The sequence below is a fragment of the Heloderma suspectum genome, chromosome 7 (assembly GCF_057233095.1).
Source record: "Heloderma suspectum isolate Gila_16-S chromosome 7, 16-S_ref, whole genome shotgun sequence".
Lineage (NCBI taxonomy): Eukaryota > Metazoa > Chordata > Lepidosauria > Squamata > Helodermatidae > Heloderma > Heloderma suspectum.
The window spans coordinates 118,505,319-118,531,669 of record NC_139464.1 but is presented as its reverse complement, the minus strand read 5'-3'; the positions used below and the strand labels follow the sequence as shown (position 1 = coordinate 118,531,669).

At 44.1% G+C, this 26,351-nt stretch overlaps 2 protein-coding genes across 2 annotated transcripts in view; one reads left to right on the top strand and one right to left on the bottom strand.

Moving 5' to 3' along the window:
- Window positions 1-110: 110 nt before the first annotated feature.
- Window positions 111-23,621, bottom strand: LOC146340240 (uncharacterized). Its single transcript, XM_084811915.1, has 7 exons — window positions 23,601-23,621; window positions 19,000-19,322; window positions 18,824-18,866; window positions 6,662-6,819; window positions 3,833-3,934; window positions 2,157-2,271; window positions 111-961 (listed from the first exon to the last, which is right to left on the bottom strand). Exons 1-7 carry the CDS (start codon window positions 23,619-23,621, stop codon window positions 860-862), a joined length of 864 nt encoding a protein of 287 aa, XP_084668041.1. The 3' UTR covers window positions 111-859.
- Window positions 7,034-26,351, top strand: part of TTLL1 (TTL family tubulin polyglutamylase complex subunit L1) — a 123,849-nt gene continuing 104,531 nt past the window's right edge. The window contains exon 1 of the mRNA XM_084811225.1: window positions 7,034-7,080. The gene's annotated coding sequence lies outside the window, so the exon portion shown is untranslated. The remainder of the gene's footprint in view (window positions 7,081-26,351) is intronic.

Sequence of the window (26,351 nt, the reverse complement as noted above, 5' to 3'; positions counted from 1 at the left end):
ATACCACTTTCAGCTGTCTTAGACAATATCAACCCCGGTGCTGTAGAGATGCAGAATTCAGCATATAGCAATGCTAAGCTCAGGAAAATGCCACAGAGAGAGAGGGAACAAACTATAAATGGGATTTTAATCTTTCCAATTATGACTCCTTTACCTTTTGTACAAATAAGGGCATGAATCATCATGTAATGAATATATTTGTGGCTGTACATTCTTGCGAGTATAGTGAGTCATGGGACAAAGCGCTAATGCCTGATGTAGTCCAATACTGATCTCAAAGTCTGTGATAAAGCAGCCACTGATACCTACAGATGCAAGTAGAGCCCTGGGGAGAACAGGGATGACTGGATTCTTCTATGAGATCATGTGTGCAGGATGGGTTATGATCAAACATACATACAAGGAAAGCATGTAATAACACTTAACAATTATATTCAGAGCGTCAATTTTATTTTTTTCCAAGTCTTTGAGATTTCCTTTTTCATTATATATTTTACAGTGCAAACATTATTTAAAAGGATGGCCAGCATTCCTTCTGTCATCTTTCCAAATTCCATTAGAAAACACTCCTTCCTTGTGAAGCGCTCAGCTTGTTAAACGTATAAAAGACAGACTTGAATTACCTGAACGTACATATTTCAAAATAAGCAATTCAGGTAGTTATCCAGCAACAACCCCATATTCATATTTTTGTTTTTAAAGGTATGAAAACAGCAGTGACCCAGCACTAGCCTACATTTTAAATAGAAAAAGTTCTTCATAGATAACTTTTAAAAAACAAACAAAGCAAATGCCACCTCCTGGGTGAGATACGGAATGGTCAGAGTCCAGCAGTGACCGTCAATAGCAAGTCTTGATACTAGTTTTGCAGTCCATGAGTGACTAGCCACCACATCAAAATAGCAAGCAGGGTGGCTGGCAACCATTTCTGACACCCATACTTAAGAAGAATCCAAATAGTCTGTTAATGGAGAGAACAAAGAATTTGATTAAAAACATGAGAAATTAAGAATAAGAGCAAAACTGGGGTGGCGGGGTGGGGGGAACACTTGGTATAGCAGTTCTCAGGCTGTCCTAGCACAGAATGCAGGATGTGGATCTATATCTGACGAGAGTTTTAGTGGAAGGCAATCAAGGAAAAGTATATTTATGCAATGGAGGTGGATTCTTAAACTTTGCCCCTCCCCTCCCAAGTCAAGATCAAACACTTCTCAAGTTTAATTAAAAGATAAAACTGGCATTTTGGCATGAACGCCTTTGATCTTGCTCATTGCCCGGGAACAAGCGGGACAACCGTGTGGAAGGGGAGGAAAGAGCGTGACCAAGCAAGCAGGGATCGCATTAACTGGGCCCCGGTGGCCATGGCATTGTTCAAGGCAAGCTGTAGTGGGCCTGGCCAGTACTGGGATACAGACCACACACAACCCCTTGTAAGCCACTCTGAGCTTTTTAAAGGAGAGTGTATAATTTTTAAAAAATGTAAAAGCCCGAAAGCCTAGACATGTTATTTTGCCCTTGGAACTTAACAACAAAAAAGAGAACGTCTCAGATTATGTAAAGCTAGATTGGACAACGGAAGGAAGAGTTGTTATTAATCTAACTGGGTTAGAGCCAGACTAAGTTAGTGCCCATTGAAATCAATGCGAAACCTTAGCCATGACTTCACTCCCATTGACTTCAATGGGGATGATGTGCAACTAACAGTCTGGATCCAGCTCATGGTCTCCCATCTGGCACTAACTGAGAGGGAGTAGGTTAGCACTCTGCTTTCTGGTCCAATCAAGGCATGAGCTTGCACATTCATTGTCAACTGTTCGTGTGCTACCGTGGAGGCCAGACTGATCTGCTATGACAATAATAGTTTTCAGGGTAATACAGACGCTCTTGAGACAAGCAAGTCAGGCAGGATACTAATGGAAGTATAAGCCACCAACCACTGTAACTAGCCTAGCTCAGTTCCTCTAAAACAATAGGACTAAACGGCGAAAGCCAGAAGGATGTTCAGGCTCTGCTCTGGACTCCACCCTAACAGTTCTATTCTATGTAACTTTCAAGTAGATGGACATTGGATTGCACTATAATTCCGCTTTGGCTACATTTATTTCTGTCCCGTTCCTCAACAGAAAAGTTGTGAATGCAAAATAAGAGACATTTACCCAGCCATTATCAATCATCTTCTTTCTCCAGCCACTGTTCAAGAAACTCCCCAAACTTTTCATAACACTTTTAATGCTGCTCCAAAAACAAGTCTGAAAAACACTGACTGCTATCCTATTAAGAAATGAAAGAGTTGGAGAAATTAATGTATCACAATGTAGTTTTAAAATATATGGGGCATTATAACATTAGAAAAACGAGCTCTAAACAAGCATTATATGCCCCCGCTCAAGTAGTTAAACATGGGGGGGTTGGGATCCAGCCTTAGTCTTACCCAGAGTAGACCCATTGAAATCAATGGGACTTAAGTTAGTCATGACATCACTGGGTGTGAAAAATCTTTCTTCAAGCTGACCAGTTGTCTGCTGTCAGAATGAATGAGCTTTGCATCTATTCATTTGTATCAAAAGAAATGAAACTGGTGGGGGCTAAATATTTCCCCTGCCTCCAGGGACCTCAACCACTGAAAACCAAGCCTGCTCCTATCTGCATAACCAGTCAGATCCAGTCCCCCACCCCCACCCCACCACCCCAAATCCTGGGGACTGTTTCTTGCTCATGCTAGAGTGTGATGGAACGTTCTCTGGAATTATATATGAGGGTCAAACTAGACATGACGTGACATTAAATACATTTTTGCATTTAACATGCGGGGGGGGGGGGGTTAAGTGGAAAGAGCATCAGCCAGAGGGGTGGTAATTATCAGGTTCCTAGCAGACATGGAATTTAACCTTGCCTGTTGCATTCCTAGGGGAAATCCCTCCTCTGAAGATGCCAATGGGGGATTTCCTCCCAATGTAAATAGCACCTCAGGACTGCAGCAGGGGAGGAAAGGGTTACATTTCCCTTCCCCCCCCCCCCGTCCTGCAATCCCAATCATCACCATGGTCCCCACACAACTGATAGTATTTGCATTTTTTGAAAACTGCACTTTAAATACAAACTCATCTAATGTCACATCTAGTTCGGTCCTTAGATATACAGTAAAGGCCGCACACCAAATAGCTATATAGGTATGATACTGCAGTTTCTTGCAAGTCACACTTGCGCCTAACTGGAACACAGGGGCAATATATGTATTTAGCTTTGCAGGTAAAAATGTAGCGGCCCCCCAAGATTTGTGATAGGTTGCTCACAATGCCTATCAGCCACCCCTTGGCTTGAATACTGAATGGCAAGTGGCCACACAAAAGAATTTGGTCCAGTGGCTAACTGCAGTCCTGCAAATAGTGGGAACATGGATACGGTAAGGGCTCTTCCAGGCAAGAGGTTCTGCGGCAATTACCACAATGATGGTCAGAATGCAGGTAACCTGCAGACCACACGTTCAGCCAAGGAAAGGTAGGCAATTTCTCTTTCAGGGCTATCTTCCTTCCATGTCTAGTAGCAGCCTCAAGCAGCAGAATAAGTTGGTAGGGTGGACCACAGCACTTCAGGCTGCGGGCTGGGGAAGACATTTTTTGAATGCACATGCCATACAAGTAAAAACTAGCATATCAGGATGAAGGGTTCCAGCCTAACCTGCTCCCTGCTGGGCTAGTTTTCTACTTGCAGGGGAGTCTTTGTTTTTACATAGAGGAGCATTAAAAAAAGCAGGCACCACTTATTGTCTGAAGTAGATTACTAAGCATACAAAATCATTCTAATATTGAACATTTCCCCTAGCAAGTCTTACCCCTTTGCAAGATGAAACAGCGAATCTTCCTGTTTCCCATTGTATATCCTGTTACACTCGTCCCCAATTATTGCAAGCTGATGGCTAACTTGGGTCACAGCACTGCAAGTGTTGAATACACATGAAGATCATAATTCATCACAGATTTGTCCCAACGTTAAACAAATTCACATTTAAATGGGCAACAGAATAAAAATCTAATGCAGGGACAAGCGAATGAGCATAGATAATGTATAATAAGCATCGAGTTCTGGCTGCCTTGTCTCAAAAAGGATTCAAGTGTTGGGAAAGGGTAACTAACAGTGCAATCCTATGCATGCCTACTGAATGGCACTTGTTTCATTTAAGCTGCAATCCTGTGCACGTTTAGACAGAAAAAAGTCCTACAACTCCCAGCATCCCCCGGTCAGCTGCATCAGCCCATACTCTGAGGTAAGTGGGTGTAGGATTGCCGCCTAAAATGATCAAGGGGATGGAGTATCTTCCCTATGAAGAAACCTAACCGTGATTTGGCTTTTTACTTTAGTAAAAAGGACAACTAAGGGAAGGGGAGGATATGATAAAGATTTATAACATTATGAACAGGAGTGGGCAGAGTGTGGGAGAGATTTTTCTCATGAATTCACTGAAAATATGAGAACCTTATGGAAATCACTCATTGATTGCCAGTATATTCAGGACACACAAAAAGAAATGCTTCTTCTCACACAACACATAATTAACTTATGGAATTCATTATCAGAAGTAGTGGCTGCTATTAGCTTAGAGGCACAACCCTATGCACACTTAGACAGAAAAAAGCCCTGCAACTCCCAGCATGGCTGGCTGAGGAATGCTGGGAATTGTAGGGTTGTTTTTTTTCTGTCTAAAGATGCATAGGATTACGTCCTAAATGGCTTTAAGATGGTTAAAAAGGATTCATGGGGGACAGGTTAGCTAATGAAACCTCCAGTTCTGAGGCAGTTTACCTCTGAGTACCAGATTCAGGGGGTTAAATAACAGGTGGCAGACATTGCGATCACGCTCTGTCTGTGATTTTCCATTGGGTCACTGTCTGAAACAGAATCAGACATTGTCTGATCCAGCAACGCAGTTCTTGCGATTCCCAAATATATATTAAGGGGCTCAGAAGTGCATTTCGAATTGTTAGCCACATGTATCAAACTGGTAGGAAGCAGTCCTCCAAAAAAACAAATATTTTACATCACTAGGTTCCTGTGATTTCCCTCCCAGGAGCACATAAAAGGCAGAGAATCTGTTACTTAGTGCAGAATTCAGCTTTCTGAGAATCTGTTTCTGAATATGACTGCAAAAATATGCTATACCTCAGTAGCCAGAGATGTGCTAAATAAAGAGTTCCAAAAGCTGTCGTGGGTTTTCAGTGCCTGGCATAGCTCTCTGTCCCTCCTAATGTCAAGGGGGGGAAATCAGAATAAATGATTTAGGGCGCAATCTTATGCATGTTTAGACAGAAAAGAGCCCCACAACTCCCAGCATAGCTGGCTGGGGAATGATGTGAGTTGTAGGACTTTTTTCTGTCTAAACATGCGTAGGATTGTGCCCTTAAACAGTAAAAATGCATCATCACCACCATCATCCCTTTCATAAGAATTATGCAATGCTTTAGATAATTTCGTAAGAGAAATTATGCATCGTTGCTTAAATTACATAATCTACAGAAATTGCAGAATGTGGATGGCCAGGGGTCCGAATTTTAGTCTCTTCATACACACAACCCCATCACTGCTAGAGATTCGTTTATTCTCTTTGAACAGTATGTTCATTAGATTGGATATATCTATCAATCATGTAATCCAAATAGTGTATCTAATGCCTGCCTAAGAAAACATTATGAATTATTCAGAACAAGCCATTATTTCTAAAGGAAAAGCTTTACACAAAGAAGCAGCACTTTTGTCTTCTTATTCCAGAAGGGTGGCTGTGATAGTCTATTGTAGCAGACACGTATCCTATGGGAAATGAACATACGAAGCTTGCCTAGTGTGTCAGCCCACTAGACCATTTAGCTTGGTATTGTCTATTCTGACTGAAAGCAACTCTCCAGTGTTTCAAGCGGAGGTCTACCTGAGATGCTTTTAGCTGGCAATGCTGGGAACTGAACCTGGGACCAGCTACAGAACTTCTCCCCAGCTTAAACACCTCCACACCTTAAATCTTATGTAGATAGCCACTCGCCTATGGCGAATAGGAATTACTGGCAGGTGAGTGAGGTGTGAAAATTTATCCTTAGGTTGCTGGTGTGACTCCAGTATGCATGGGGAAATGCGCTGCTTCAGAGGGCCACAGGGTCATATATATAGATGCCAGTGATACCAATGAACGTGAGGAAATCTAACAAGCAGACATTGGGAAGCTGTAGAAAGCAAACCACACATCTTTGGAAGAACACTGTTTTGCTGCTTAGTCATTTTAAGTACCCAGATGAAGAGACAGCTTTAACAAGAAAGAGCGAGAATTTTATGGACCGTCCGATCAGGAGGCAGGTTATACAGCAGCCTTAAAAGACAAGGTATGTAAAGAATGCTGTAAGCACAGCTTTGTCAGCTGCTCTTTACAACAGCTGGGCTTCTCATGAATGACCATGATCTGTAAGCTCCTGGAGACTTAAAAGTTGCCTTGATTTATTGCACAATATTTTGCGATGAAGAATATTTTGTGATCATCTGAAATGATAGCATCAGGTTTTCACTCTGGTAAGTCATCTAACATATATTAAATGAATTTGCCTCAAACAAGCTTAAAAGCAAAAACAAAATAAAAACAGGTGTTTGAAGAAAAGCCAGAGAGAGTGTAAGTTCCATGTGATACCTGATATTAATCTCCATGTGTTCTGCAATGTCTGGAATGGTTACAGATCTATTGTGAATGGCGTCTTCTGGAGCTGCATTTACATTCTCGAAGCTGAAGAGAAGGAAATGTCTGGAGGTTTGTCCTGTTTCAGTCATAGTTTCTGTCAGCTGAAGATTCTACAATAAAATTAAATTTAATCTTTTCGTTTTGGTTAATAACATTTTCTGCCCACATTACTATAAACTGGAATTAACAGACACTGCAAAGCAGGTTATCAAATTATTTAAGGTTATTCCTTTTGTAAGATATTTTTTTTTAAGCATTAATAGTCGTTACTTTGTTTTTATTTTTTGTTTAGCTGCATAATTCAATCTGGCAAAGTTAATAACCTTTTCAGCAGTCCTCAGCTTGTTGCTTTGGCAGTTACCACTGACAGGGTGAGTTTTGTCCGGTAAGGTACTATTTGCTTTTAGGTTTAACTGTTTTATTTGGTATATTCTTCTTCTTTCCCCTGGCCTAAAGTCAACCCCCTTCTCAAATCCTTTTGTCTTTCAGTTGCTAATGCATTTTGTAGACAAAATGGCTGGCTTTGAATAACAGGTCATGAGGAATTATTTGAGATGCATTTGTACTGTTGGCAGCTCATAATACCAAGAGGTTCCTTGTATATTTGAATCACCTTCAAGTCATCTGCTAATGGCAAACTCCTCTTCAATGTAGGCCAGCATCCAAAGAAACACACAAGTTCTGTACATCCTAGATGGCACTACTGAGGCCTAGTAGCTTTGGGCTTCAGTGCTGTATCTAGGCTGCTGTACCACCTTGTCTAAGTACCCAAGAGCTAATCTACTCACACCAGGTCTTGGTATCAGAGCTAGCCACTTAGTCTGCAGAAATCCTACCTCCTGCTCCTTTTTTCCGATTGCTGCCTTAGATCTTGATTGCTGCCTGACTATGACCACACATACATTTCTACATCTGGTCCTTGATCCTTGTTTGCCGTTCTGGACCTTAACTTCTGCCTGTTTTAGATTACACACCTGCTTCTGGCCCACTTGGACAGATGGCTAGCTCTCTGCATCCCAGAACCTGACACCTTCGGAGCCTGAGTTTCCCACGGCTGGACATCAAATAACCCTGGGGTTATTTTTTTTAAATAAAAATTTTCCTTCAAATCAGCACAAATATTTATTGCAACACTGTCCCATCTCCACTTCCAGCTTTCACACCTCTGCTGACCAATTATTATAAAAAGTGAAACAACTCTCACAATATTCTCCCTCCCATTCAGTTCTCTTTCACTCAAATGAACTTTGTCCATGTCAACATGCACAACTCCAAGCACACTATAAGTACATTCTTCTTCTATTTCAAATAGAACTGTGGGGTATACACAAATCATCATCGTCGTGCATCCCCCTTATTCATATTTCTCTTTTCATTTTAACCTTGCAACCTAATTAAGCATCTGCTCAAAAGTGGACTGGACAGAATTACTACAAGCAGTTATGTCATATGAAGTAGCTAAAAATAGGGCAAAATGTGTCCAAACCAATGGTAGTTTAATATTAACAAAATGGTGGTATCATTACTGATAACTTCATTTATCATTGCGGATAACTTAACTTAGGTCTTTGTTCCTCCAATACAAAAGGCCAATTTAGTATATTGTTTTGGAGCATTATACAATTATGGGTTAACATCATGCTTGAAGAAATTTGCTAACATGATGAGATATTCTTCCTCTCTCCTCCCCACTGCAGCCCAATCTGCTCCGGAGGATTTCCCAGCCATCCGGAGCAGATTTTAAAGGGGTGGAGGGGTGCAGGGGGAATTACCCTCTCCTGGTTCTGCTGTCAGTGGAATTACACCTTTGATTACAATCCTATGTGTATAATTTTTATTCATATTTAACAAACTGTTGTTTTGTACAATTTTAGATAGCGGTGGGGGTTGTTTGCTTCTTTATTTTGGATCACATTTGGTTATATTTGCCTTTATGTGTGTGTGAGAGAGTTGTTCACAATTAAGTTGTAATGGCCTGTAGCAAAAATAAATAAAGATCACTTGATGTAGAAACGCTCCACCACTTCTCCATAGGTATGTGAAATATAACTCTGTTTTGATACAACATGATTCTGAGAGAGGAAGAAGAAGTAGAAGAATCTGGTAGGAATTTATTTGAAAAGAATGCATCAAAAGAAAAAAATAATTTAAAAGATCAGACAGAATCGCCCGAGTCTTTTTTGTGGGCATGTTTAAATGTGTTAAAACAGAATGAGTGGAAATGTCTGCGTTTTTACAAAGCAAAAACTGTATTCTGAAAATGACCAAGGATGAGATCACAGGCTTAGAAATCAGACATGTAAACAAATCATACAATGTCAGGACAAAACTCCAAAGCACAACATATGCTGCTTCACACCTGCTGTGGTAATACCATCCTCCCACTGGCTAATAAAGCCAACACAGATATTAGTCTATGTAGTTTAGAATTCAGCTGCAGCTTAGCATACTAATTTACCAGCCAACCTGTCTAAAACGATAAAACAAGGAAGCCCTAACAAAGGGAATGTGTAGAATATTATTCCACAGAGTCTGAAGCCCCGTCTGAGCGAATACTGACAAGATGAAAGATAAATCCACTGGTTAGCTTCAGAACTGTCAAACCATGTTTCTTCCCCTGCATTTGTGAAGGTAGGGCTAAATTCGTGCCACATGATGGGCATTTAACAATTTAGGGGTGCAAGCAGAGAAGTGGTGCAGCATGGTAGCTCAGAGTGTGATTCAGGAAGTCCCCAGTTCCAGTCTCACCTCAGCCACAAACTCACAAGTTGGCCTTAGACAAGCCATTATTCTCTCAGCCTCCCTGTCTACAATATGGCAATAATCATACTGGCCTATCTTATAGGGTTCTTATAAGGACTACTGAGATAATATCTGCGAAGTGCTCTGAACACTTGAAATATGCTCTATAAATGCTATTATTATCATCATTATTATTTACAATAACAGTGAAGCTATAAAACCAAATAGGTTAATTTGGGATGTATTTCTGCTTGAGTCAGTCTCTCATGGAGTCAAACCAAATAGGAAGTAAGAACAACCGATCTTTTAAATTGAATAATTCTTCCATGGCTAAAGACATCCTACGGACTGAGATCTTCATCAGGCCAAGCCAACAAAATTGCATGTACTACTTGTCTAGATTACTTTTTAGATAATTGTCTGATGAGACCCTTTCTGTATTTGGCAGATGCTATTAAAACATTTAACACAGCATCTGTTCTGAAACTGCTATGACTCCTTAATAAACATCCTTACTTGAGATATCATCTTCTTACTAGTTTACAATGCTGCATACAGCAATCCCGCACCTTTGTTTTGCAGTCCCCCTCTACCTGCTCCTACAACAATCCTTTTTCTAACAGTAGCAGGAATGGCATGCCTCTGAAAGTCCTTAATACAAAGCACATGGAGCAAGTGACATTCCCTACCTAGCACCAGTTTGAAGTCAAATAGAATGAAGGGTGAAGACAGGCAAAATATAGAAAGGGAAGTCATGGTAGACCTACTTAGGCATTCTACTTGTGTGTACAAGGGACCTTGAAGATCATCTATGCCAACCCCTAGGACCGCTCCCCTTCTGTCACCTTCTTCTCATCCTCCATGCGTTGGAGGCAAATGTCTGCACATGGAGCCTTTTCTGTTTGTACAGTGTGAGCTGTTTCCGTTTTCTGTAAACAACCTCTGATTGAGACGATTGAAAGCTGTCAGTGTGACATGCGAACCTGGACTGCATGTCCAATAAGTTAACACAACAACAAAACATGGGTCTGAGTCTCATGCTCAACAGCCTACAAATGAGCCGATCATAGGTTGTTGATTAAAAGTGGAAGTGGTGGGTGCATGGAAGTGGTGGGTGCTCCCCCTCGTACATGACAACCCATGGATTGTTTAAGCCATGGGTTGTCTTTGCATGCGAACCAGGCCACAATGTATTATCTAAATGTGACTGCTAAAGGAAGGCGGACCACACCACACAGCAAATAGATGTGGACAGTTTCTGAGAATGTTTTACTGCCAAGCAAAATCCCCATTGTGTTTGAAATACAACCGTTCTTCCTCAGGGGGAAACAATAAAGTTACAAACACGACAAAAATATTCTAAATGATAAATCCACTATAATAACATTGTTAATACATACATTGTTTTATACCCACAACTTTAAAATAATATGTAGTATACTAACTGTAAGTAACTGTCATCCATATAAAAGCATAGGAAAGGAAAGGTTCCTCCTGTGCAAGCACCGGGTCATTACTGACCCTTAGAGGGACGCCGCTTGCGCTGGCGTTTTCATGGCAGACTGTAGCGGGGTGGTTTGCCATTGCCTTCCCCAGTCGTGGCTACCTTTCCCCCAGCAAGCTGGGTGCTCATTTTACCGACCTCGGAAGGATGGAAGGCTGAGTCGACCTGAGCCGGCTACCCGAGACCCGACTTTCGCTGGGACCAAGCTCAGGTCGTGGCGAGAGTTTCGGTTGCAATACTGGCGCCTACCACTCTGTGCCACATGAGGTTCTATATAAAAGCATACAAAGACTAAAAATGAAATTATAATTAAAAAGCAATTCATTCTTCCAAAAGTAGGTATGCATGTAAAACTAAATCCTGTACCAAAGTTTCAATCCCAGTTTGAAACCAAAACAAATAACCAAAACAAAACAAAATCAAAATGCAGCAGTTCATGTACTGCACACACATACGCACAACCCACATGCACACCCATGGAGTTTTTGCAATTTGCAGGCCTTCCATACACATATAGATGCATACATACACGAGATATTAACTGACATTTTGATTTTGATAGTTATAAGTAAGGATTAAAAGGTAGTTCTATTTTACCTTTCATATAACTAAGGATATTACCCTTTACACCATCACTTATTGAATCATGGATCTTCACAAAACCAGAATTTAAATGAGATAAACTGGTTTGGCTGTTGGTATATGAGCCTCTAATGCATATGCTGCTATCCCCAAAACATGACATCGTAATCAGTTTTTCAAATTCAAACCCCATTTCATGTTACAAGGATGCCTTTTTTTTTTTTTAAGGTGTCCAGATCTTCTAAAACATCTTGCCTGGTGAAGAGATCTGGAGATCTCGAAAGCTTTCACATTTTTGTGATATTTTGGTTGGCCTAATAAAGGAAATACACTAATATGATTTTGGAATTTTACTAAGTTTACATTTTACACAGCTACTTTTGCTCTTTCTCTTTTAAAGTATTGACAAGCGTTATGACTGTGAATGAGAAGATAAACAAATTTCAAAACGTCTTCTTAATGTTCTAGCGTTACAGAATGTCATAGTGGTGTTCTGTCACTGCAGAAAAATATGTGGTCTTTTTCTTTTTCTCTCCAGTTAGCTTCCTGGAATAAATCCCAGTGCCCCAAAAGGGTCACAAACAGTAATCTTCTCATCCATTCCTTGTAGCATTTCCTATGACAGCTCAGCTTCAGTGACCTTGAAACACTGTTTATGTTTAAAGCATTTTCTAACACAGCTTGAATTACTCCCAAGGGCACCTTTTTCTCCAGTTAACGTTCATGCATTCTCCTGTTTTTAGCCTAGCCTGTTGCTCAGTGAGGCCTACTCCCAAGTAAGCATCCATAGGATTGCAGCCTTAGTAGCCATCCAGTAGCTTCTGACATTGCAAATAACCTTTCAGAGTTCCTTTTAGAGAAGGGGGAATCATGCCCTCCTGTGTTTGTGATTACTCCTCAAGGTTTTCTGTACTGTGCTCCCACTGATCCCTTTATACCCTTCTGATTCCCTTCTGATTCTGTTGCACAAGTGGGATCCACCACTTAGGCAAGGGAAATTTAGCACTTCCTAGGAGAAGTCCTGAGATGAGTGGTAACGCTAGTTTCCGGAAGGAGGTAGGGGCAGAGCTCCCTTACGCAAGCTCTGCCGACCTGCCTCCTTTCAGAAACTAGTGTTTCTGGTTGTTTCAGGTTGCCACAGAAGTGCTAAAACTCTGTTGCACAAGCGATGGGGCTGCTCGCGGAATGGAACTGCTGGGGTGTAAGAGAATCGGTGGGAGCGTAAGCACCCCGTTGGATTCTGCCCATTGATTTTATACACTATGTTAGTGGTTAAGACACTGAACTGCAGACTGGAAGGTCAGCAGTTCGAGACCCGAGTGCCGCCTGACGGAGTGAGCTCCCGTCTTCAGTCCCAGCTCCTGCCAACCTAGCAGTTCGAAAGCAAGAAATTGCAAGTAGATAAATAGGTACCGCCTCGGCGGGAAAGGTAACAGCGTTCCGTGTACCTGGATGTTCAGTCATGCCGGCCACATGACCACGGAAGCGTCTTTGGACAGCGCTGGCTCTTCGGCTTAGAAACGGGGATGAGCACCGCACCCTAGAGTCGGACACGACTGGTTGGGGACACCTTTACCTTTTTACCTATTCTTATAAGCAGCTCAACTACCCTACGTAACAAGTATGTATGACGAAATGCACAGTTCCTTTTTGCTTAAAAAGGAAAACAAACAGTAATTAAGAACATAAGAAGAGCCATGCTTGATCAGAGCAACGACCTATCTAGTCCAGCATATTGTTCACTCAGTGGCTAACCAGATGCTCGTGGAAAGCCAACAAGCAGGATGTGAATGCAAGAGCATGTGTTCCCAGCAATTGGGATACAGAGGCATACTGCCCGATACTGGAGGTAATATACAGCCATCATGACTAGTAGCCACTGATAGGCTTATCTTACACGAACTTCCTCATCCTCCATTTGTTTAACCAGTGTTGATAACTTCACCATAAGATTTTTTTTTTAAGAAGTGCATTTTAAAAATATTTGTCATGGTTACTTTTTGCCCTTCATAATCACCAGAGATATAGGTCCTCCAATGGAATAATCACAGACAGGTAGTAATGGGAGGAGGAATCTTGACAGGCTGTAAGAGAGGAAAAACTCAGACAAGTGAGTATGGAACCACCTTCTAAATTATTATTTGCAAGGCTAGTCTAATCTGTTTACTACTTATATTCCTGCAAGAGTGTCTTCCCTCTAAGTATGGGGAAGTGATATTTACTCTCATCTCAGGCACGTATATATTCATTTTTATTTCCTGGTTGGGTAATAGTGGAAGCAAGCAAACACTTTTCCCCAGCAGAAAACATGTTTAGAATACACTAGATCAGGAATGCATTCGTCGTTCTATTCTCCAGGGAGGGGCCATAGGCCAGCTCAGTGGTAGAGTGCATGCTTTACTTGTGGAAGGTCCCAGATTCAGCCTCCCACCACTAGTTAGATAGCATCCCAGGTGGTGGAAGGAGTGCCTTGCCTGAGGCCTTGTAGAGCTAACAATTGGTAGATGGTAGTGGGCTAGATGGCCAACTGCCTGACTCAGAGTAAGGCAGCTCTTTATAATCATCTAAGGGTGCCATCCTGTGCATGTTTAGACAGAAGAAAGTCCTACAACTCCCAGCATTCCTGGGGAATGCTGGGAGTTGTAGGACTTCCTTCTGTCTAAACATGCGCAGGATTGCTCCCTAAGTGTATCTTGTTGCACAGCCTGACCCTTTCAGTGATCAGATTTTCTGATAATTTCAGTACCACTTAGCAGTAAGAACTTCACAGTGCTCAGTGCTGAGCACACGTGGTAGGACATCCAAGAGACCTAATATCGCAAGATGGAAGAAGGTCTCTTTCTCACACACAGAACTCTTGAAAACAAATGTCTTTTCCTTATTTATAAAACTGTGGACAGCATTTTTATGACAGCCTGATTAATAATTGATAAACCCACTGAGAGAGCAGATAAAATTATCCGCACGGAGGTGGGGTCACATCTGGCCCCACAGTTAGCTTCTCTTGAACTAGATGACAGCAACAGAGGAAAGAGATATACGCACAAACACATATCCTGCAACAATATCAGTATTCTGTTCTCTGGGTAGGAAGACACTGTATAAATCTGAACTATAACACAATTCCACATCCCTTATCTCAGAGGTATACAGATGAGGGTTCATTTTACAGAGTTCAGAGCAATGGACAATTATTGTATTTATTTAGCAATATAATACAATTTTGGCTTGACAAAATTCTTACTCTAGGGCTGATGGTTACACTGTTCCTAGTCTTACAGTTCTAAGCATAACATATTTACTTGGCAGTAAATCTATCAGAATTAATGGAATTTCCTTCTGAATAACATTATTAGGATTGTATTGTAAGAAACCCAAATTCTGTGCCAAAGAGCTCAACTTCTCTCAGGACTATGCGAAACCTCATAAAAACTTTGCTTGATGTGCTTAGTACTGAGGCATTCAGTTTTGCACTAGTGTGAGACTATGTTGGCTAGGACTAGAGTGACAGAGTTCAAAGATATACGATCGAAGTATTCTACAGTTTGGGGGGCTGTAGGGAGAAGAACTTTGAGCCAAGGGGATAAGATGAGTGCTGTACAAATGCAGAACCTCCACCTACCAATTAAACCTCAAGAACAACCCCACCCCCAAGGACACACACAAACTCGTGAGCCCTGTAACTTGCTTTTTAAAATTGGAATCATATTAATTTTCAAGAAGCCAAAGTTTGTGCCCATTCCAGATTCTGCATATTGCATACTTGTATAAGTTGAGGCTTACTATTACAGGATGAACAGGTTAATTGCAAAGTAATTATTTGTTTTAAGTTGCTTTAAACCAGGTTCTGTCAGGTAAACACTGCATACAGGGGAATGCTTGTTTAATATATATATAATATAATATACATAATAATCATGCTTAATACCCTAGTGAACAGGATGCCTTTTTTGTATTTCCATGATCTCAACTTGTTAAAAGTGGTTTGTCTTCCACTATGAGTAATATCCAGGGTTAGTCCTACATAGAGTAGCCCCATTGAAATGAGTAACTTAAGTCCCATTCATTTCAATAAGTCTACTCTATGTAGGACTATCATTAGATACTACGTTATGTTAACCCAAATGTACACATATCACTCTAGTTCATAATGAACAGATGAAACAGGTTGTTGTCTATGAAACCTCATACCATAATTAAACCAAAAGAAGACCTCTGCTGGTTCAGACGCAGGTTCATCTAATCCAAACATTGTATTTTGGACATTGGCCAGTCAGATGTTTCTGGGAAGCTCACAAGCAGGGCAAGAGGGCCACAATGCTGACACGTTGTTCGTCCCTAGACTAGCATCTGGTATTCAGAGGTATACTGCATCTAAACATGTAGGTTCCATTGAGTTATAATGGCTAAATAAACCATCTTTAAGGTGGTCTTTCAGGTGACACAGGCTCTTTGGTCTTCTGCTGCTTCTTAAGGAGTGTTCTAATACTGAGATGACTCCAGTTTTTCGGAGCATTCCTGAAGTAGCCTTACAGATTTCAGTAGCAACTTAAGCCCTGCTCAGATGGGCACCTGTACCCGCCGCAAGATCAGGAGAGTCTTGGGTTTGCTTGTGCACCTCTTCCTCTCCACTGCACACACAACGGAAGTAAGAACTGCCTCACTGAGGCAGGGGCCATCTAATCCAGCGCTGTTTTTTCAACAGTGACTAGACAGATGCCTCTGATATACTTGACAAGCAGGGCATGAAGGCAACAGACATGCCCACTGTTTCCCCAGGTCAGGGAAACACTGCCTTTAACTATGGAGGTTTCATTTATCTATCATGGCTCCCAGCTGCTAATATAAATCTATCCTCTATTAATTTATCCGATCCTTCTAAAAAGCCATTTAAACTAGTGGCCATCATCACATACGTAATGGAAGCCATCTTAGAAGAGGGAATTCCTCTTTCCCTCTCACACAGGAGGGAATGCCTCTTATAAGACGGCGTCTGCTGTGACAGGTGCGTGCATCACCACAGGAGGACCGGGCAAGAGGTGTGCTAGCTTGAGACCAGCTTTCAGTCTTGTAGACTGAACTGCCTCCCTTGCCAGGTGAGAGCATTCTGAAGAAAAGTGCTTAGAGAACTGTTTCTTTAGGAATTCATCTTGAAAACATAGAGGAAGGATCACAAGTCTACATTTTTCATGCTAAAATGGGCCTGGCAATTCTATATCCACATTTCCTAAGTTCCATGAACAGAAAATAAAATAAAATAAAATGCAGGATTGAACTATTTGTTGGGTCTGGATAAAGCAATTACAGTTGAATTTCAGAGACAGACGTGAACACAAATGACCCCAAAGGTTTTGGTGCCTGAGGAAGAAAACTCAAGTGGTGACCCAATGATGGTAAAAATAATTAAAAAAGGTGTCCCCAACCAGTTGTGTCCGACTCTAGGGTGCGGTGCTCATCCCCGTTTCTAAGCCAAACAGCCAGCGCTGTCCGAAGACGCTTCCATGGTCATGTGGCCGGCATGACTGAACACCGAGGTGCACGGAATGCTGTTACCTTTCCTGCCGAGGCGGTACCTATTTATCTGCTTGCAATTTCTTGCTTTCGAATTGCTAGGTTGGCAGAAGCTGGGACTGAAGTCGGGAGCTCACTCCGTCACGCAGCACTCGGGTCTCGAACTGCTGACCTGCCGACCTTCCAGTCTGCAGTTCAGCGTCTTAACCACTAAGCCACCGCGGCCCTTAGTATTAAAAATAATACTTGTATTATTAATACGAGTATTATTTTTAATAATAATTATAATAATAGTTTATATTATATTATTATTATTATTATTTTAATAATAATATTATAATAATAGGCCCTTAGTATTAAAGATAATACGAAGCTAAATTTATTTATTTATTATATTTATTTATTTATTAAATTTCTTAATCGCCCATCTGGCTGTTCACCCGGCCACTCTGGCAATTTGCTGGCAAATAACTGACAATTTGCTCCCCTTCATAGAACTTATAAGGCTGGCTGCCAAACCCTGCCTAAGGATAGGGCTTCCCTGGCTGTGAAACAGTTTTCCTGTACTTTAAGCTTCCTTTCATTTGAGGCACTTCCCTCTTCAGAAATGTCGAGAGGCCGCAAATCAAATATTCCTATGATTGTGTTGATTTGTGAGTTCCAAATCTTCTTTAGAATAAAACAAAGGATTCACTTCTCGAAAACTTGCTACCCAGTCCCCTTCCTTTCTTTTCACAGAAGCGAAACACGTATCATACTAGCTGAAATACTGAAAAGTGGATGTTGTCAGACTCTCAGGCAAACCTGTGCAACTACAATAATAAAAGAGAGGAGATGGTGCAACCAAGATGGTTTGGAAAATAGATTGTGCAGAGAAGTGAAACTGGAGGAGTTTTCAGTGCTAGAGGAGTAAACATAAATAGTTCTCACATAGTAACAAGTGTTTTTCTTCCGGGTTTTTTTGTCCAGAAAATGCAGGTGTAATCCAGGAAACAGAAGTAAGACCAACCCTCCGCAATTTACCTCCAGGGCACATTGCCAAGTTTTGGTACCCTCTGGGCTGAATGATCTCAGAATGGAGTTGAGGGAGGCTCCACTATGGCCAGCGGGAGAGGCTGCTTGCCTCTTAAGGACAACACACAGAGGGCCATCACCCCACTGAAGAAATCTTCACGGTTTTCCTCTATGAGCTTAAACGTATTAATTGATCCTTTTACGTATACATACATCTGCAGAGTAATAAAGAAAAAAGGCATTCTTCCTTTGTTTTTATGCGATGCACAGCAGACACCATCTTCTAAAAGGCATTCCTGTCCCTGGCAATTCGCCACAGTGTGGTGTTTTGCTTTGCTTCGCTTCGCTTCTTTTTCTTTCTGGTAATAATCACCGGTATTAAAAATAATGGCCACAACGTCCGCAAGTACCTCAAGTCTGCTGGGCTACTTACAACCTTTCTGTAACATCCCATGAAGTTATTACATCAAATGAAGTAATGCTCTGAGAGAGCGGTGGATGGAGCCCAGGCTGAGCAGCGTCTCCGTCTCCCTCGTTCACCCACCCAAACCATCGCACGACAATCTCCAAATAATCCCGGGTTTAAAGTAATAATCCCGAGTTTAATCCCGAGTTTAATCCCGAGTTTAAATCCCCCCCCCCACCAGTCCCGTTCAGTCACCACTAAACCCAGCTCCCCTACCTGGTTAGCGGGGGACAGGTAAACCCCGAAACTCTCCAACCTTTCAGTCCCGCCAGGCGTTTGCCGCAGAACGCCTTACCTCGGCTTCGCCTTCACGCTCCTGCGGAGAAGCGACAGCTGCCCTGCAGACGGGAGAGAGAGAAGCGGAGATATTACGCGAGAGCGGCGGAATACGGAATAACAGCGACAGTGAAGACGAGGATGATGATAAGTGCGGGCAACAAGGACGCTTCCCCCGCAGGGCATCGCGCTTACCGCAGCGCCGCTCGCAGTGCTCTGGCCCCGCCGCCTGCGACCGGAGAGCTGCCGGCCCGGCCGCGCCCCTGCGGCGTCGCCTGCCCCGCCCGGCTCCGGGAAAAGCCCCGCCCCGCCCCGCCCGGGCCCGGCCGCCTCCCGGAGCGACGCGCGGCCGACGGAAGGACAGACGGGCAGGGCGCGCGTGCGGCTCGACGGTCCCGTAGGCGCCTCCCAGGGGGGCCCCTCCGGTGGGGCGGGAAGGGGCCTGCCTGGACAGCCGCCTGCCGGGGATGCTCTGGCTTGGACTCGGAGGCCCCTTCCAGCCCCACCGTCCTGTGATTCTATGCGGCGGGGCAGCCGCCTGGCAGGGAGGATCTGGCTAGGATTCCTGCATTGAGCAGGGGGCTGGACTCGAGGGTCTTGTAGGCCCCTTCCAACCCCACTATTCTGTGATTCTAGGCTGGACAGCCACCTGGCAGGGGTGCTCTGACTGAGATTCCTGCATTGAGCAGGGGGTTGGACTCGACGGCCTTGTAGGCCCCTTCCAACCCTACTATTCTGTGATTCTAGGCTGGACAGCCACCTGTCAGGGGTGCTCTGACTCGGACTCCTGCACTGAGCAGGGGGTTGGACTCGACGGTCTTGTAAGCCCCTTCCAACCCTACGATTCTATGATTCTAGGCTGGACAGCCACCTGTCAGGGGTGCTCTGACTGAGATTCCTGCATTGAGCAGGGGGTTGGACTCGACGGCCTTGTAGGCCCCTTCCAACCCTACTATTCTGTGATTCTAGGCTGGACAGCCACCTGTCAGGGGTGCTCTGACTCGGACTCCTGCACTGAGCAGGGGGTTGGACTCGACGGTCTTGTAAGCCCCTTCCAACCCTACGATTCTATGATTCTAGGCTGGACAGCCACCTGGCAGGGGTGCTCTGACTGAGATTCCTGCATTGAGCAGGGGGTTGGACTCGACGGCCTTGTAGGCCCCTTCCAACCCTACTATTCTGTGATTCTAGGCTGGACAGCCACCTGTCAGGGGTGCTCTGACTCGGACTCCTGCACTGAGCAGGGGGTTGGACTCGACGGTCTTGTAAGCCCCTTCCAACCCTACGATTCTATGATTCTAGGCTGGACAGCCACCTGTCAGGGGTGCTCTGACTGAGATTCCTGCATTGAGCAGGGGGTTGGACTCGACGGCCTTGTAGGCCCCTTCCAACCCTACTATTCTGTGATTCTAGGCTGGACAGCCACCTGTCAGGGGTGCTCTGACTCGGACTCCTGCACTGAGCAGGGGGTTGGACTCGACGGTCTTGTAAGCCCCTTCCAACCCTACGATTCTATGATTCTAGGCTGGACAGCCACCTGGCAGGGGTGCTCTGACTGAGATTCCTGCATTGAGCAGGGGGTTGGACTCGACGGCCTTGTAGGCCCCTTCCAACCCTACTATTCTGTGATTCTAGGCTGGACAGCCACCTGTCAGGGGTGCTCTGACTCGGACTCCTGCACTGAGCAGGGGGTTGGACTCGACGGTCTTGTAAGCCCCTTCCAACCCTACGATTCTATGATTCTAGGCTGGACAGCCACCTGGCAGGGGTGCTCTGACTGAGATTCCTGCATTGAGCAGGGGGTTGGACTCGACGGCCTTGTAGGCCCCTTCCAACCCTACTATTCTGTGATTCTAGGCTGGACAGCCACCTGTCAGGGGTGCTCTGACTCGGACTCCTGCACTGAGCAGGGGGTTGGACTCGACGGTCTTGTAAGCCCCTTCCAACCCTACGATTCTATGATTCTAGGCTGGACAGCCGCCTGGCAGGGAGGATCTGGCTAGGATTCCTGCATTGAGCAGGGGGTTGGACTCGACGGCCTTGTAGGCCCCTTCCAACCCTACTATTCTGTGATTCTAGGCTGGACAGCCACCTGTCAGGGGTGCTCTGACTTGGATTCCTGCATTGAGCAGGGGGTTGGACTCGACGGCCTTGTAGGCCCCTTCCAACCCTACTATTCTATGATTCTAGGCTGGACAGCCACGTGTCAGGGCTGCTCTGACTTAGATTCCTGCATTGAGCAGGGGGTTGGACTCGACGGCCTTGTAGGCCCCTTCCAACCCTACTATTCTGTGATTCTAGGCTGGACAGCCACCTGTCAGGGGTGCTCTGACTCGGACTCCTGCACTGAGCAGGGGGTTGGACTCGACGGTCTTGTAAGCCCCTTCCAACCCTACTATTCTATGATTCTAGGCTGGACAGCCACCTGTCAGGGGTGCTCTGACTGAGATTCCTACATTGAGCAGGGGGTTGGACTCGACGGCCTTGTAGGCCCCTTCCAACCCTACGATTCTATGATTCTAGGCTGGACAGCCACCTGTCAGGGGTGCTCTGACTGAGATTCCTGCATTGAGCAGGGGGTTGGACTCGAAGGTCTTGTAGGCCCCTTCCAACCCTACGATTCTATGATTCTAGGCTGGACAGCCACCTGTCAGGGGTGCTCTGACTTGGATTCCTGCATTGAGCAGGGGGTTGGACTCGACAGTCTTGTAAGCCCCTTCCAACCCTACTATTCTGTGATTCTAGGCTGGACAGCCACCTGTCAGGGGTGCTCAGACTTGGATTCCTGCATTGAGCAGGGGGTTGGACTCGACGGTCTTGTAGGCCCCTTCCAACCCTACTATTCTATGATTCTAGGCTGGACAGCCACCTGTCAGGGGTGCTCTGACTTAGATTCCTGCATTGAGCAGGGGGTTCAACTTGACGGTCTTGTAAGTCCCTTACAACCCTACTATTTTGTGATTCTAGGCTGGACAGCCACCTGGAAGGGATGTTCTGACTTGGACTCCTGCATTAAGCAGGGGGTTGGACCCGATGGTCTTGTAGGCTCCTTCCAACCCAGCTATCCTGTGATTCTATGAAAGTGGCTGCCAAACATGGCGTGTGGCGTGGCTCTCATTTGAAAAGGCTGCTGTGGAGATCACGTGCTGCCCCCCTCCCCGTACCTTATTATTGTCTCTAGGGTCTGTGGCTTAGTGGGAGCAAGTCAGCACGCCATGCCCTCCAACACTTCAAGGATAAACCATAGAAGTGCACTCTCCTTACGTCAAGGGCCGCTCCCAGGGGAGGGTGATGGCTCCAATTTCAGCGTGGCCACGAATCCATTGTGGGTTTCTGTCAGAACCAGCTAGAACTCTAAAGGAGCTATCCATGGTGCTGAGCCCATTCTTGGGATAGGGTTCAACCCTTTGGACAGCGCCTTTAGCGTTCTGGCTGGTTCTAATGGAAACCCAGAAGGGGTTCACGCCCCACCAAAATTGGAGCCACCGGCCTCCAGTGGCCACTCCACACATTTTATGCTTTGCTGAGGCCTCTTCACGTGGCTGCATGCTTTGTTAATTAACTGGTCATAGTCATTATTTTAAATCAATGTCAATGAATCTGGTTATGTTATAAAATATCTACACCTTCAAACCAATTTGGCAAAATTTGCTACCTGGATAGGTGATTATGGGGATGGAGAGGGTTGAAAGGGAAGCTGTGAAAATAGAGACAGAATGGGGATGATAATTTGGGTCAGGGGCCAGAAAATAAGGGCTGTTTTCCGTAAATTGGAGGAGTTGGAAGGTATGCAGTTTCCCCGCCCCCTTGCCTAATAGCAGCCTCTTCGGTGGTGAAAGTGAGTAAGTATGGTCAGGCCTGGAGTACTGGTATAACATTTATTTATTTATTTATTTATTTATTACCTTTATATCCCACCTTTTTTCCTCTTGCAAAGAACCCAAGGCGGCTTACATTCTCCTCCTCCTCCTCCATTTTATCCTCACAACAACAGCCCTGTGAGGTACGTTGGGCTGAGAGTCTGAGACTGGCCCAAAATCACCCAGTGAGTTTCCATGGCCAAGTGGGGACTAGAACCCGGTTCTCCCGGCTCCCAGTCCAACACTCTTGCCACTACACCACACTGGCTCACACTGCACATAGCATTTACTATGTGTATTACACTGTAAGCTATTACAAAATAAAAACAATAAAATCATTATTGCTGGTGGTGGATGATTCCTTTGTTAAGTTGGAATCAAGTTATCCTGGTTGATAATGGTTATCCTTGCTTCATATTCCATTAATGGGAGTTAATGGTTGGGAGATGGTCTCCTGATGGTCGGAATAGAAACCACTTCTGTGCTTTTGAATGAGATGCCGGTCAGCACTTGAACATGCATCTGGGGATGGATCAGAGAGACTGCAGGAATAGGAGTTTTGCAGTTTTGAATGGAGAGAGCCAGAGGCAGAAGAAGACTGTTGAAAGTTTAGTTGGAACTCTGTGTGTGCAGCATCGGGGCTTGCCCAAGATGCCTTCTGGGGGCCTGCCTTGTAGGAGTACTTCTTTATCTCCATTTTATGTTCTGCGTGTATATTAGTAAATAAGCAAATATTACAAAAGGACCTAAAGTCTCCACTTAGGAGAGTGGTGAGCACGTAACAATATTCGGATTATGTTCTCAAAGTAGATGTTATGGCGGCATGGACCAACTTAAGTTGCGCAAAATTCATATAATGGGAAGAGGGAAAACATAAAGTGCAGCACAACATGGATGATTGGGAGATGACTCCTTCCCTTGCCTACACTCACTCACCCAAACCACATCCCCAGGCATTTTTCTCCCAACAGAGATTACTTCCCTTCTCAGAGCCCCACCAAGGAAAAAAACACTGGGACAAAGAAGTTCGAGGCAGAAGTGTAGAATGATTCAGTTCCCGCTCCTGCTGCCCATGCTGTATTTTAAATGGCCTCCCAGCTATCTGCTTTATATGCATTTGGCAGCAACCTAGTATGGCTCTATTAAATGACTATTTGTCATCAAGGCTCTACAGAACCTCCAAGTTCAGAGCAGTATGCCACTGAATACCAGTTGCTGGGGAGCAACCATGGGAGCAGCCTGCATTCCCTGCTTGTGGGCTTCCTGAAGGCATCAGGTTGGCCACTGTAGGAAGCAGAATCAGTATGGATGGATCTTTGGTCTGATCCAGCAGGGCTCTTATTTCTGCTGCTGTCAAGTCTAATATGACCCTCAGGCTGTTGTCAAGGCAGGGATATACAGGCAGTGCTTCATTTCTAGCAAGAGAGATGGCCTGGCTCAGGTCTGCACAGGAGCCCCACCATTTGGCCTGGAAGGAAGTCCTGCTCCTTCATTGAAAATAAAAGTGTGAGAACAGGCCTCACCTCCTCAGTGGTGAAGAAAAGGCACTCTGTAAATGTCCAGAGATGTCCTTATTATATTGTACATTATTATGGCATAGTCAAAGATGAAAGGAGCAATAGTAAATGACATGGTTAAAGAAGGAGGGGTGGGGTTGTTGTTGTTTATCCGGTCAGTCGCTTCCGACTCTTCGTGACTTCATGGACCAGCCCACGCCAGAGCTTCCTGTCGGCCGTTGCCACCCACAGCTCCCCCAAGGTCAAGTCCGTCACCTCCAGAATATCATCCATCCATCTTGCCCTTGGTCGGCCCCTCTTCCTTTTGCCTTCCACTTTCCCTAGCATCAGTATCTTCTCCAGGGTGTCCTGTCTTCTCATTATGTGGCCAAAGTACTTCAGTTTTGCCTTTAATTTCCTTCCCTCAAGTGAGCAGTCTGGCTTTATTTCCTGGAGTATGGACTGGTTTGATCTTCTTGCAGTCCAAGGCACTCTCAGAATTTTCCTCCAGCACCACAGTTCAAAAGCATCTATCTTCCTTTGCTCAGCCTTCCTTAGGGTCCAGCTCTCGCGTCGCAGCCATAGGTTACTACAGGGAATACCACTGCTTTAAGTATGCGGACCTTTGTTGTCAGTGTGATGTCTCTGCTCTTCACTATTTGATCAAGATTTGTCATTGCTCTCCTCCCAAGAAGTAAACGTCTTCTGATTTCCTGGCTGCAGTCAGCGTCTGCAGTAATCTTTGCGCCTAGAAAGACAAAGTCTGTCACTGCCTCCACGTTTTCTCCTGGGGTACATGTTCAAAAGCAGCATTAGGTGCAGAAGACCTCCTTTGTCACACCGTTACTAGTAGCACACAAGTCAATGAACTCTGTTGGCCTGTGAAGTACAAAGGAAAAAGTTGCTGCTTCAGTAGTCCCTAGTGAATACATTTGAGAAGGCATGTCCTAGAATTTGCATCTGCTGCCTACAACATCTGGAAGTATGATATGCCCTTGCTCTTAACACTGTCCCATCCCGCTCTCTTTGGCAGCAGGTAATAGAAGATAAGGTGGACATTGCATAACATCAGCATGAATACATTGACAAGGGAAGAGAAATAAGAAGGCTGCAGTTGATCCCCTTCTCAGCCAGGTTTTTAAAACACTTTATTACAGATTTTAATAATGGAGCATTCTGCATTTTGTTTTAGGCAACAGCTAACAAAATGATTGTGCTGAACATTACCTGTATGGTTAATTTGAGGCTGCTTCCTGTGTTAATACTTTCTTACACAAAAAGCACTTCTGTATAGAAATAACATCAGTGATATGTACATTGAATGTGTAATTGTGTTTTTAGCTCTTCACACCGCTGCTGGCTTTTACTTTGATTTTATTCTGTTTTAAACTTTAAAAGGTTTTATACTGACTGGGTTTCTACAATCACCACAGCCCACAATGGGTTGTATTTAAGCCACATTGGGTTGTGATGTATACTGGTGGCCATGTTGAATATTCAGCCCCCAGCAGGAAGTTGCCATGGTATGTCCACACCCAATGTCGTCCACACCCAAGCAGCAGGGGTTGTCTCTCCCTCCAACAACCCCTGCTGCCCAGGTTTGGATGACACAGTAAACCATGGCAATCCCCTCCTGGGAGCTGAATATTCAAAATGACCACCGGCATGCGCTGCAACCCACCAAGGTTTAAATAAGCCATGGTGGGCTGCAGCGATTGTGCAAACTGGCCCATTATGTGTTATCATGTTGTATTTCATGGTTTTAATTTTTGTGAACTGCCCAGAGAGCTTTGGCTATTGGATCTTATAGAAATGTAATAAATTGCTGCATGTGATAATTAATGAATATGCACTCTGCAATATTCTACATCATGCACATGTGAAATAATTGCATGTGATGATCTACATGCAGATTGAACAATATTTCTGACATGGAAGTAAGAAATATGTAATACGCAGCAACCCATAATGTTATGTATGCTTTTCCTAACACATACAACTGTGGGGGAAAGTAAAGTATTAGCAGCCCTGAATGTCTTCAATATCTTTAAATTCAGGTAATATCACACCTTACTTTTCAACACAGATTAATCTCCATGCTGGAAAAAAAAGTCTCCCTTTGCAATTCTACAATACGGGAGCTCATGTATTTTTTGTTGTTGTTGCTAGAATTACATAGGTCTGAAAGTTT